The 14,252-nt window shown below is 41.5% G+C and overlaps 1 protein-coding gene across 3 annotated transcripts in view; it reads left to right on the top strand.

Moving 5' to 3' along the window:
- Positions 1-13,967, top strand: part of LOC112627801 (5-formyltetrahydrofolate cyclo-ligase) — a 51,173-nt gene extending 37,206 nt beyond the window's left edge. For all 3 annotated transcript variants that reach the window (XM_025390466.1, XM_025390465.1, XM_025390467.1), the window contains exon 3: positions 13,500-13,967. In XM_025390466.1, coding sequence (XP_025246251.1) covers positions 13,500-13,732 — 233 coding nt within the window. In that variant the 3' untranslated portion in view covers positions 13,733-13,967. The remainder of the gene's footprint in view (positions 1-13,499) is intronic.
- Positions 13,968-14,252: the final 285 nt, after the last annotated feature.

Genomic DNA, 14,252 nt, shown 5'->3' with positions numbered 1-14,252 from the left:
CTTAGAGGACATTGATAGCAACTTATCTCTGTGTTCTCTATAGTTCCTTGGGCATGGCCTTCCATAAAGTGAGGTATTAGTAATGACTATTTATTGATTTGAATCCATTAAATTTTGATTGAAGTACCAATCGCTAGAAACTTTTTTCTGCTTCTTTTTTCCTGTCAAGCTGTTTTAGAAGGTTTTAGGGAGGATTTTTTTTTTTTTTTTCTTAGGATGGAGTCTCGCTCTGTCACGCAGACTGGAGTGCAGTGGCGCCATCTCGGCTCACTGCAACCTCTGCCTCCTGGGTTAAAGCGATTCTCCTGTGTCAGCCTCCTGAATAGCTGGGATTACAGGCACGCGCCACCACCCCCAGCTAATTTTTGTATTTTTAGTAGAGACGGGGGTTTCACCATGTTGGTCTGGCTGATCTCGAACTCCTGACCTCATGATCTGCCTGCCTTGGCCTCCCAAGTGCTGGGATTACAGACGTGAGCCACTGTGCCCTAGGAGATTCTGGGTTTTAAGAGCAAGTTTCTCCCCCACCAGAAGAAGACTTATTGAAGCAGATAACAAGCCTAGTTGCAGTGAAAAAGACACTTGGAACTCACTGGAAAAGGACATTATATAAAATCCAGGTACTATTATTTCAAAGTAATAGGTCACTTTATCATAGACTTACTGTAATAGAATTTGTTCTAGGTGGCCCAAGACTCATATTAGCTGAACTATGAGTCCTTTTAGGTGTGCAGGAAGAGAGCAAGCTGAAGAAATATAATGTACCATGTAATTTTATTTTAGTTAAATGTACTGAACCAGAGAGGTTGCAGGACTTACTTTTTTTTTTTTTTTTTTTTTGAGACGGAGTCTTGCTCTGTAGCCCGGGCTGGAGTGCAGTGGCCGGATCTCAGCTCACTGCAAGCTCCACCTCCCGGGTTTACGCCATTCTCCTGGCTCAGCCTCCGGAGTAGCTGGGACTACAGGCGCCCGCCACCTCGCCCGGCTAGTTTTTTGTATTTTTAGTAGAGACGGGGTTTCACCGTGTTAGCCAGGATGGTCTCGATCTCCTGACCTCGTGATCCGCCCGTCTCGACCTCCCAAAGTGCTGGGATTACAGGCTTGAGCCACCGCGCCCGGCCAGTTGCAGGACTTTCAAGTGCTCATTTAACAGTTCGGTAAAAAACAAAATGGCGAAAGGCAGACAGAAGTTTCCATTTTACTAAACTCTTAAGGCTTGGAAATCATACGATGCAATAACTAATTAAGAATAGTGGGCCAGGCATGGTGGCTTACACCTGTAATCGCAGCACTTTGGGAAGCCGATGTGAGTGGATCACCTGAAGATCTGGAGTTCGAGACCAGCCTGGGCAACATGATGAAACCCTGTCTCTACTAAAAAAATACAAAAATTAGCTGGGTGTGGTGGTGCATGCCTGTAATCCCAGCTACTTGGGAGGCTGAGGCAGGAGAATGGCTTGAACCTGGGAGGTGGAGGTTGCAGTGAGCTGAGATCGCGCTACTGCATTCTAGCCTGGGCAACAAGAGTGAAACTCTGTCTCAAGAAAAAAAAAAAAAAAAAAAAAAAGTGACTTTGAGAGCTCATCTCCTAAAAACTGAGAAAAACAGAAATAGCTCCAAAACACCCTTATATTTCTGTATCTGAAGAAATTGTTCTTCACTGCTTTCAAGAGACTTTTCTTTGTTGAATACACCCTCACATGAACATGAGCATAGGATGGACTGCCCTTTAGACTCTTCCCTCGATGCCTAATTTCTTTCTTTCTTTTTTTTTTTTGTGGTAAGGAAACACATAACAAAATTTACCATCTTAACCATTTTAAAGGTACAGTTCAGGAGTATTAAGTATATTGACATTGCTGTGCAACAGATCTCCAGAATTTGTCATATTGCATATCTGAAACTCTATACCCATTGAACAGTTCTTCTTTCCCCCCTTTCTTCAGCCTCTGGTCCATTCTACTTTCTGATTCTATGAGTTTGACTACTTTCAAGACTTCATTTAATTAGGATCATATAATGTTTGTTTTTGTGTGTGACTGGCTTAATTTATTTCTTGATTGAGTCACACAGATAAACAAGGAATTTTCCTTAAATTCTCAGAGTCACTAAGCTTTGATTCTAAAGAGATCTGAGATATTGAATCTATAAATAACTTAAACAAATTTACAAGAAGAAAACAAACAAACACATTAAAAAAGTAGGCAAAGACATGTACAGATACTTTTTGAAAGAGGACATATACATGGCCAACAAGCATATGAAAAAATGCTCAAATTTTTTCACCGTTAGAGAAATACAAATCGAAACCACAGAGAGTTACCATCTCATACCAGTCAGAATGGCTATTGTTAAAAAGTAAAAAAATAACAGATGCTGGTGAGGTTGCAGAGAAAAGGGAATGATTATGCATTGCTGGTAGGAGCGTGAATTAGTTCAGCCACTGTGGGAAGCAATGTGGTGATTCCACAGAGAACTAAAGACAGAATTACCATTCGACCCAGCAATCCCAGTATTGAGTCTATACCCAAAGGAATATAAATCATTCAACCATAAAGAGACATACACATATATGTTCATTGCAGCACTATTCGTAATAGCAAAGACATGGAATCAGCCTAAATGCTCATCACTAGTGGACTGAATAAAGAAAATGTGGTGCATATATACCATGGAATATCATGCAACCATAGAAAAGAATGAGATCATGTCCTTTGTGGCAACATGTATGGAGCTGGAGGCTATTATCCTAAGCAAACCACCACAAGAACAGAAAACCAAATACCGCATGTTCTCACTTATATGTGGGAGCTAAATGATGAGAACACATGGAACAAAGAGGGGAACAACAGACACTGAGGCCTTCTTGAGAGTGGGAAGTGGGAGAAGGGAAAGGATCAGGAAAAGTACCTAATGGGTACTATACTTAGTACTTGGGTGATGAAATAATCTGTACACCAAATCCCCAGGACATGAGTTTACTTGTATAACAAACCTGCACATGTACCCCTGAACCTAATATGAAAGTTAATAAAAAAGATATTGAAAAGTTCCATCCACCCATTTTACAGATGAGTAAAATCAGACAAGCAGGGGTTGCCTACAGTTAGTGAAAAATCATAGGAAGTTTTGTAATGTCTTCTCCGTTTCATTTTTAGGTCCATCTGATTATCAACAACTCAGATGCCAAATAAATATAACATTTAGAAATGCCATTTAGATTAAGCTACTGCTGATGTGGATCCTATTTTCTACAGAGCATTTTTACATATCTGCAGTAAAGAGAGTTTAAATTATATTTTTTTCCAGTAAGATTTATTTTTGTCAATATCTGCTAAGATAGGATAAGCTGATATATAGATTTTTGTTGTTGTTGTTAAAAACCTTATGGCAGAAGCTGTAAAGTAGGGATTGGCAGGGTGCTTTTTCTGCAGAGGGCCAGATAGTAAATATTTGGGGCTTTGTGGTCCATACAGTGTCTGTGTCTGTTGCAGTGATTCAGTTCTGCTATTTTAGTGTGAAGACAGAGCATGTCTGTGTCCCATTGAAACTTTATTTATAAAATCATGCAGTGGACCAGATTTGACTTGCAGGCTATAGTTTGCAAACCCCAGTGGTAAAGTATTGGGACACCATTCCCACTTTTCAGTCTGCAGCAACCTAGCTTGCTTCTTTCATATACAATTGTAGTTGTTTATGGTGATGGTGATGATGATGTTGACTAAGAAAATAGTATAAATCAAATTATTATTATCTGTTGACATAATTTTAGAGTTATTTTCTAGACAATGTAGTAGGCTTAAGATATAAAAAACATACTTAAGAAAATAGCTAGCATGTTTGAAGTACATCTTCAAAAAGAAGACTGGAAATTTTTCTGAGTATTGATAAAAAATTTTTTTTCTAAAGGAAATAGCTTTGTTCTTATTATAAAGATAAGACATAAAGAATAAATTAAAAATAAGCCCAAATCTCCAAGCCAAGAGTAACCACTGATAATAACCACATTTCGGTCTTTTGCTAGGTGATTTTGGTTGGCCTCCTCTAGATCCACTGTCTATCTTTTCTACTTGCTCAGTGGTGGGGAAGACCAGCCTCTGTGGACTACATCAGCAGGCAGCAATGAAGACCAGAGGCTGCAGGGTGTTACCCCTCGCCCCCAGTGTACATCCACACTCCAGTCAGGCAGCCTTCTCATCGCAGCTCTGCGGGTTCTTATAACCATGCCCTCCGCATTCCTGCCCCTTGCACCTTCAGGCCAAGTTGATGGTACGGTCAGCTACCCCAGGGACTGTACCATCTCTCTTGCTTTCTCTAAGCATCTCCATCTCTTTATTAATCTTTTCTCGTTTCCTTGGTTTGAGTGTGCCACCTGTCCCTCACCATGGTCCTGACCTGACTGGTACAGCTGCTGCATCCAGTTTGACTGATTCTGCCACCAAGGCAAATAAGCAGAGCTTTCCCTCTCTGCTTTAATTTCATAGGCAAAGAACAAAGAGTTTCCACACTTCACTAGAGCTACACCACCATTCACATTCCCATGCCTACATATCCTAGCTGTATGACTTTGGGCAAATTACATCATCTTGATTTTCCCATTTGAAAAAAGGGGATAACAATATATACCTCACAGAACTGTTGGGAAGATTAAATTAAGTCATGTTTGCAAAGAGCTTAGCACAGTGTCTAGCACACAGCTGAATGTGCTGAAAGGGATTGTAAAAGAGCAACTTCATTTTTCTTGGTTTGTAAACAGATACACCTCAAAGGATCCTTTAAAAGAGAAAGGCTGTTTCTAACAGAGGAATGCTTTCCTATCACACCTGTTTCAGAGACTGTGTATTTCAGTGAGCCATCAGGGCTCCTGCTCTGCCTAAGGCTTGAGCAGTTTCTTACGGACCGCTCTCACCTGCATGTTGCTAGCTGACAGGAGGTGGCGGTAGAGAGCTAGGCCGACCCTTGCCCATGGTTTGGGCTTATAGGAAATCTGCAAGCTGGCTCTTGGAGTGTTAGTATTATGACTCAAGAAATAACTTTCAGAGTCAACAGGAAGAGGATAGGCATTATTCATATCCCCAAGTATAATACAGCTGTAATTTATTGAACACTTACTAGAGTTTTACCTCCTTTATTTAATCCCTATAAAATAGCATTATTTTTGTCTGAAGGAGAAGAAATTGGGTTTCAAAGAGAGTAACTTTACTAATTCAGTAACTTTACTAATGTTTCTTATCTAGTAACGGTAGTTATGGGATTCAAGCCCAGGCAGTCTCTGTAGAAGCCTGCACAGATAAACTGCTGTGCAGGACTGCCTCCAAGGCTCTTGTCCTTGATGTACTATAAGGATGATATTTTTAAAAATTTGATTCCATATGCACATGATAAAAATTTAAACCATACAGAAGAGTACTGTGAAAGTGTGAAATATTCTTCTCATCCAAGTCTCCTGTTACTTAATACCTTGTTTCAGAGGTAGCCACTCTTCTTTTGTATCCTTCCTGTGATATCCTTAAAGGGGTGAACCTGTATTATGGATAGAAGGATTGGTTTCTAGAACCCATTTTATCTTGACTTCTGGCCTGTTGTCCTTGATATTTTTCTAGGCTCTTTGGATTAGGTAGGAGGAGAGTGCTGCTGTGAGATCTTCAGCAGCCAAGTCGCTAAATATTATTCACATTTCTTATTTGCTTTTTCAGCTTTACTTAGAAGAGTATAAATTCCTGTCACCTCCTACTTCCTTCATTTAAACACGTAGTGTTCATAAGGTTGAGTGAAAGCCTCGAACCCATAATACACTTAGGTTTTAAATATAAGACACACACAGATTGTCTTATATTCTGAATACCTCATTAACTGATTAGCAGAATGACCTGTGTCACCCAGGGATACTAGGAGAAGGGCTATCTCACATGGGGTTGGTACTTATTTCTAATGCTTTTGTGACAGATATGGTCCCTATATTCTGGTGCAAATGTTAGTATCCAAGTTAAGAGAAAGAATTTTATAGTAACAATGCAGAAGTGATCAATTATGATGATCATGTCTTTAATAGATGATTCTTACTACAGTGTGTTTGATTCGGTGTGAATATTCCCAGATAACCAAAATAGGTTGTGACCATTCATAGCAGAAAGAGTGAAGGTGTGTTTACAGTGTAATTTTAAAAAATTAGCGGTCTATAATAGGTGGCTCAGTTAACTCCTCCTTAAGTATGTTATAGATTTGCAGGGAACCATACTTGTTTTAAAACCCAATTTTTATATATAATCAGAAGTTGAATATATTTTATTGCTGCAGTCATGTAAAAGGTTTTATTACCTTCTATGTGCTGTACTGTTTTATATGAAGAGTGTTTCAAGGAGGTTGTGCTTCAGTCTGTTCTTTCTAAGGCAATCATAATGAATTCAAAACATATGGTATTGATTTTTGACAGTTCTGCCTCAAGAGCTATCATGAATTATTGGTTCTGTATTTTATTTTAGGATTTCAGCTTCTTCATGTTTTAGAAGCATGTCTGATGGAAGTGCCTGTGTCTCTCTGTAATCAGCCACGTGGCCTGAGGAGTAGGCATGCTGCAGCTGATTAAGTTGACATTTGGTATTAATAGCTTAGAGACTCTTTACATCTTAATATGCTTATCCATTCTAGATTTTGGGTGAAGGTAATTTTGACTGATGTTTCATAGCTATTAAGTGGTAGTGCTGGATTCAGACCTAGGCAGCCTGTCTAGAATCCTACACACTTAAACCCCTCTCCTCTACTGCCTCCAAGATGCTTGGCCTTGTTGTGTTTCCTCCATATCTTTACTTAATCTCATTTGTATCTTTTGGCAATAGAAGCCATGTATATTGTTGAATCATTATCCATTTGGAACAGCAAGCCCTCAGCTTCATCTCTTATAAGCTGAGTCTCTTATGAGTTGAATGACTTTAGGGAGTAATTTGACCTCTCTGAGCATCAGTTTATTCTTTTGTGAAATGGGGATAATAGTTCCCACCCTCCTGCCTCCCTAGGTAGATGTACTGACCAGCTGGTTTTATTTATCCTTCTCTTTCCAGGGTATGGCATCTTGCCCGACACATTGTAGGCACTGTACAAATGTTAGTTTCTGTGCTGTCCTTCTCTTTTAGAAGCAGGACTTTGGTTAAGAGTTAGGTGTCTCATAGGGTAATCTGAACAAGTCACTCCTTGGATATAGTCAGGAAGCTAAAATAAATATAACAAGGAGACTACTCATTATAGCCCTTATATCCTTCACTGTCATTCTTTTTTTCATAGTAAATAGAATTGAGCTCAAATTCTCTGGGGAAAGACAAAAGCTCTGCTCCCAGAAGGAAGGGAGAAGGAGTCCTACTACTTAACGGACCACAGGCATTCTTACAGTATAGGATAAGAGCTGGTCACACCAAACTGCATGGACTGGGTGGACTCGATGGAAGTTTAAGATTTGTGATATTATAATTGTTATGATAAATAAGTTAACAAAAAGAGTAGAAGGCCCTTACAGGAATGAAGAACAGCATCACAGGAGCAAAGGTGTGCAGGTAGGCAGGTGCCCACATACTTCATGGGCTCTAACACTTATTTTCAGCCTTCTCTTCAGTATTACAGTAAAGACAGTCCACTGGCTGAACTGATTATATTCTGCAAAGCTCAGGACAGGGAGTCTGAGTTCAGGACATCTTAGGAGGTGTCAGGGGCCCAGGCTGCCTCGCTGCCAGAATTAATAAGAATGTTTTGTGAAGGTGAACTGAATCCTCAGAGCCTAATACTTCTGTCTCAGGAAGTAGAGGCATTTATAGAGTCTTACTTCTTCACTTTTTTCCAAGGCCTACTACCTAGGCTTTTTTCCTGGTCAACGAAGATTCTGCAGCTCAGCATCTGTCCCCATCTCTCCACTGATATTATCCTTGCCCCGTTGATTCCCTAGTTGCCAAATCTATTAGATATTTTTGTGTTCTTACCTTACTTGTCCATTCTGCCACATTTGACACTGTGTCTACTTCTCTGTCCCTGAAACTCTCTTTCCTTATGTTCTATGATGGGGGTTATCACACTGCAGCCCCACGGGCCAAATCTGGCCCTCTGTCTGTTTTTGTAAACAAAATTTTATCAGAACACAGCCAAACTCATTCATTTACATTTGTCTTTGGCTGCTTTCATACTACACAGCAGAGTTATGTTGTTCTAACAGAGACCCTAAGGCCTGCAAAGCCTAAATTATTGATTCTCTGGTCCTTTGTAGGAAAAATTTGCTAATCTGCATCCTATACCTTCATTCTCCCCTGGTTTTCTTCCTCCTTTTTTTTGCTCTGCTGAACCCCTTTGCTGAGGGAACATGTGAGAGCCAGTTCTAAGGTAAGATTATAAAGGCTCTGGTCAAAAAATACTTGAAGGCCGGGCGTGGTGGCTCAAGCCTGTAATCCCAGCACTTTGGGAGGCCAAGACGGGCAGATCATGAGGTCAGGAGATTGAGACCATCCTGGCTAACGCAGTGAAACCCTGTCTCTACTAAAAAATACAAAAAACTAGCTGGGCGAGGTGGCGGGCGCCTGTAGTCGCAGCTACATGGGAGGCTGAGGCAGGAGAATGGCGTAAACCTGGGAGGCGGAGCTTGCAATGAGCTGAGATCCGGCCACTGCACTCCAGCCCAGGCGACAGAGCAAGACTTCATCTCAAAAAAAAAAAAATACTTGAAGTATTGGAGAAACTATACCTCTTTCCCTGCTACCTGGTTCAAGAAATAGTGCCTGAGTTTTCTTTAAAAAAAATAGAAAGTTATCCTAATAAATATAATTGTTGTGAACAGATACGCTGCATTATCTCATACAGTTTTCATGACCAGCTCCATTTTACAGATAAGAAAACACATGGAAGCACAGAGATTGCAGTAGCTTGCTTGTGATCACACAGCTAAGAAATAGCCTGAGGGCCCATGCCCTCTGATGTGGAGTCACCACATCAGACTGACTCCAGAGGGCACTGCTGTTTCAGAGCCAGCACCAAATGAAAAGACAGAAGATGTTTTTGAGCAAATAAATGCAGTGTGTGTGGGTTGGGTGAGTTTTCCAAAGGTTACCTTTGCAGTTTTGGAATGCAAGATCACATTAGAAGCTAGTGAAACCTGGAGAAAAACACTCAACAAACTGTGACTCTGCAGAACAATCTTGTGACATCTAGAGAGCTCTGTGCCCACTAGCACAGAACGTGAAGTAAGTGCACACAGGATTAAACAAAATCACAGCAGGTTGGCTCTTGCACATTGCGCTGTCAGTGGACACTATTAATGAGCCCTTGGTGATTTGAAAATAGAGCCATACCAGAGGCATATGAACTGTGCATGGACTAAGTTTTTTCTTCTGTCTCCCCTATTGAGTTCTAACCTTGTGGTGTGTGAAGGTGTCTCTGGTGTCTACCTCTATTAGTGGGACCAGTGTGTGTGAGGGAAGCTTGTTGAGCCTCTGCATGATTTTTAAACCCCACTGAGCTGTCACCTTTGAGGAGGAAAAACATCCAGCATAATGTTCCCAAAGTGTGAGGAGCCCTAGGGGTGTGTGTGGCGGGTGGGTGATGCATGTGGAGATGCTGGTAAGGCACAGGAAGAGCTTCAAGGGTGACAACAAATAAAGTCAAACAAAGAATACACAATGTGTTTCAGGGAGAACACTTGGATTTACCAAGTAGCAGAAGTGGGAGCAGACCAGGAAGTATATCTTAAGGACCTGAGGCCAGGAGCAACCTGTGATCCCTGTGGTTGAAGGGAGCAGCAGGAACAGTTCTGTGTTCAGGGCTACAACAACAATACCTCATGTATGATGCAAGGACCTCCACGTAGGAAGGGCCTTTTCTGAGCTTTGGTTACCTGGGAATCCAAAAACCGTTCTCCTCTTGCTTCTCAAGTGTAAAACTCATTTTGAAAAAGCAGCCATACAAAGTTGTATTTTTATTATTTTATTTTATTTTTTTGCCTCTTTGAGCTAAATTTATGTACTTTGGAATTACTAAAATAGGGGATGTCATGCTGGGATTGATCCATTCTGCAAGCCAAATACTCATTTTTCAGAGTTTCTTTGGCCTAAAATTCTATTAAAATCCAAGGATGAAAGAGGACTTGGAAAAATTATGGCCCTCAAAGAAATTTTCTGTCTGGTGAGGGAGACAGAGACGTGTACCATCAACTGTGGTACAAGGTAGACTTCAGTGAGAGCTGTGATCAAAGTACAGGGAGTAACAAGAAAAGAGGCAGTAAGATTAACTCTTGCTCAAGGGATTTGAGAACGTTGTTTTCTTATCTCTGTTTCATTTCTTCATTTTTTTCCTCCAACTGCCTAAATGTGGATGTTCCAAAATTCTGCCTTTTCTTTCTTGTGTATTGACTCTGGTGGGAATCCTGACTATTCTCCTGGCTTCTCTTTTGGTCTCTTTGCTTTTTAAAATTTTTTATTGTGGTAAATAACATATAATGTGAGATCTACCCTCCTGAAAGTTGTAAGTGCCTGGGAAAGTATTGTTAACTGTAAGCACAGTTGTATAGCAGATCTCTAGAATTTTTTCATCTTGCATGAATGAAACTCTGTACCCGTTGAATGGCAACTCTCTGTCTCCCGCTTTCTCCTGCGCCTGGTAACCATCGTTCTGCTTTCTGTTTCTAAGATTTTGACTACTCTAGATAGCACATGTACGTGGCATCATAAAGTATTTGTCTTTTTGTGACCGACTGATTTCACTTGGCATGATATCCTTCGGGCTCATCCATGGGTTACATACTGCAGAATTTCCTTCTTTAATATGGCTGAATAATATTGATTGAATATATGTACCACATTTTGTTTGTTCGTTCTCCATCGATGCATACTTAGGTTGTTTCCATATGTTGGCTCTTGGGAACAATGGTGCAGTGAACGTGGGAGTGCAAATATCTCTTCAAGACCCTGACTTGCAATCCTTTTGGATAGATACCCAGAAGTGGGAATGCTGAGCCATATGGTAGTTCTGCTTTTAATTTGTTGAGGAACCCGTATACTCTTTTCTTTAATGGGTGCATTATTTTACATCCCCACCAGCAGTGTACAAGGGTTCTAATTTCTCCACATCCTTGCCAACATTTGTGGTTTTCTATTTTTTGGATATTGGACATCCTCGTGAGTGTGGGGTGATGTTTCATTGAAGATTTTGTTTGTATTTCCCTGATGATCAGTGATGTTGAGTATATTTTCATATGCCTGTGGCTATTTGTATGTCTTCTTTGGACAAATGTATGTTTAAGTCTTTTTTGTTTTTGAGACAGAGTCTCACTCTGTCGCCCAGGCTGGAGTTCTGTGGTGCGATAGCTCTACCTCCCGGGTTCATGCCATTTTCCTGCCTCAGTCTCCTGAGTAGCTGGGACTATAGGCACCTGCCACCACGCCTGGCTAATATTTTGTATTTTTAGTAGAGACGGGATTTCACCGTGTTAGCCAGGATGATCTCTATCTCCTGACCTCATGATCCACCCGCCTCGGCCTCCCAAAGTGCTGGGATTACAAGCATGAGCCACCGTGCCCAGCCTGTTTAAGTCTTTTGCCCAGTTTTTAATTGGGTTATTTGGTTTTTTGCTATTGTGTTCTAGGGGGTCTCTGTGCCTTTGACCCCAAATCTCCATGCCTGTACCTGGTGAACTCTACATTCATGTCTTCTGCTACTCCTCAGCTTGATCCTTTTGTCGCAGGAAGTAAACTGCTCCCCACTTCCTACTCCCTCACTCGGCTCTTGCCACCCTTCTTTTGGTTTCTGAAAGATATTTAGACCTAACTCTGACACATCTTAAAAATCCAGGTCAAGTTGAGTTTTCCGTGAATTCTTCCCTGACCACCCAGCATTTGCTCTCCCGCTGCTGAGGTCTCTAGTATTTGTCTCTGTTGCTTTTGAGGCATTTGGCAGAGACTGCTGCTGTGCATTGGAATGGATATTACATGTGGATATATTTTGTACTAACTGAACTGCCACCTCATGAAGGGAAGAGACTGTGTGTCCTCCAGAGGACCTTACAGAGCACGTTGTCATACTGTAAAGAGGCAGGAATCCTTAGAAAGGTATGCGCATTGTGTGTTCTAGGTATGGAAGACAGAACTGAACTTCAAGCCTGACGGTGCTCTGGCAACAGAAAGAGGACACGAGGGAGTAAAGTCCAAATTCACAGTCCACTATCAATAAGCTGGACGGGGCAGGGAGGAAAGACAAAAGTCAGTGACTAGGATCTTTTTAGCAAGTTGGAATTGAAATAGACAAGCAGGTTTACAGGGGAAGGTCATTACTGTAATCTGAGGCATGCTTTGCTGGATTTTGGCAGGCAGGGGTGACCGGTGTATGCTGGGAGCCAGAGAGAAGCTGAGTTCACCTCACAGTTCTGTAGGTAGTCAGAATATCTGCTGATAGCGGGGGCCAGCCGTACTAGCAGTCTGATCTTCTCTACTCTGAACACCCTGTTCCAGAGAATTCATGGCTTCCAACCCTGGTATATCTTGCCAGCAATGCTATGTGAATGGTTAGTCCACGACTAAGCTATAGGTCACCCAGAAGCCCCCAGGACAGCTGTTAGGAGGCCAAGACTCAGTACAAGGAGGCCACAGGGCAGACCACTGGGTTGCACATGTAATGTGGCTCTTGTGCTAACACTGGTACCCCATGTTTCTTGCCAGAGGCTGGAGTACCATTCCCTCATGGAGGTCCTTCACCTAGTGACCTTTATTGCCATCTTCATGGGAATCCCCACACACCCTTCCTGCAGTTGGGTTTTTACAGCCTCCAGGACCCTGCCTCCCACCCTGAGCTTCAGCATTCTGTCCTGATAATGTCATAGCCAGTTCTGGTTTTCGTGTTACTTGAGAGGGTTCTAGCTAGAGGACTAGTTGTGGGTCCCCATCTTGTACCTTTGGAATGTCCCTGAGTAGGTCAAAGCCTGCTCTCACATGAATCTGGGGAAGCCTGGCAGCCTGGCCTTGCCTCTCCAATAGGAGGGGAAATGAGGAGGGAGTAGGCTGTCTGAACTGCTTGATATGCCTGACAGTGGACTTTCTTTCTGCTCACTGACCCTGAGAACAGCTCTGTCCTTTATGGCTCCTCCTTGACCCTCTCCCGCCCTCCAACTGTCATTATCCTGGGGCGTTGATTTCCAAACCTGACAGGTATGGAGAATCACCAGGATACTAAAAAAAGAGGGCCCTATCTATCTCTGGAGATTCTCTTTATTTAACTAGTTATGAATGAGGCCTGGGAATCTGGCACTTTTGTACAGATATATGTAAAGTATCTATTGGAAGGATGCATAAGAGACTTAACTGAGTTGCTGAGTAAGTTTTATTTCCTTTTTTGTCCACTTCTGTGCTTTTTGGCTATTAATGGTCACAAATTGTTTTTAGAAATCAGAGAAAGAATAGATGTCATTACAAAACAAAAAACACATCCTGAAATGATCTTTCAGAAACAATTAATCCTCTTAAATTTGTTCCTCTTTTCCGCAGGGGGACTCGATCTCATCTTCATGCCAGGCCTTGGGTTTGACAAACATGGCAACCGACTGGGGAGGGGCAAGGGCTACTATGATGCCTACTTGAAGCGCTGTTTGCAGCATCAGGAAGTGAAGCCCTACACCCTAGCGTTGGCTTTCAAAGAACAGATTTGCCTCCAGGTCCCAGTGAATGAAAACGACATGAAGGTAGATGAAGTCCTTTACGAAGACTCATCAGCATCTTAAATCTGGATTACTACAGCCGAATAATCAGTGTTTTATATGAGAGTAAAGCAAAGTATGTGTATTTTTCCCGTGTCAAAAATTTGTTGAAATTGTACAACTAATTTTTGTGAATACAGACTGCATTTTAAAATTGTAATTATAAAATACCTTATATAAAACTATCTTTAAAAACCAATAGAAGTGTGACTAGTAGAATATTCATTGAAATGGAGGCTATCAGCCTGTGATTTTCAGCCTAACCTCCTGGTGTTAATGTAACAAGTTGATCTGTCTACTTTGCAACTTAAGTTAAATATTTATGAGGAACTGTGCCCTGACTGAGTGCGAGAGGAAGGTAAGCTCACTGGGAGTGGACACTGTATTTTATTATGTCCTGTCGTGACCTGGTCAGTCCTGGCAGGTGCATGGAGACTTGGGGACTATTAATTGATTTGTTGGTATTTGCTTTGGATACAGAATTCCCTAAGAATATTATCTCACTTCATCATGACTTCCTTTACTCACTCTAGAATTTTATGTT

The sequence above is a fragment of the Theropithecus gelada genome, chromosome 7a (assembly GCF_003255815.1).
Source record: "Theropithecus gelada isolate Dixy chromosome 7a, Tgel_1.0, whole genome shotgun sequence".
Classification (NCBI taxonomy): Eukaryota; Metazoa; Chordata; class Mammalia; order Primates; family Cercopithecidae; genus Theropithecus; species Theropithecus gelada.
The sequence above is the reverse complement of the archived record's forward strand: the minus strand, read 5'-3'. Positions and strand labels throughout refer to the sequence as shown.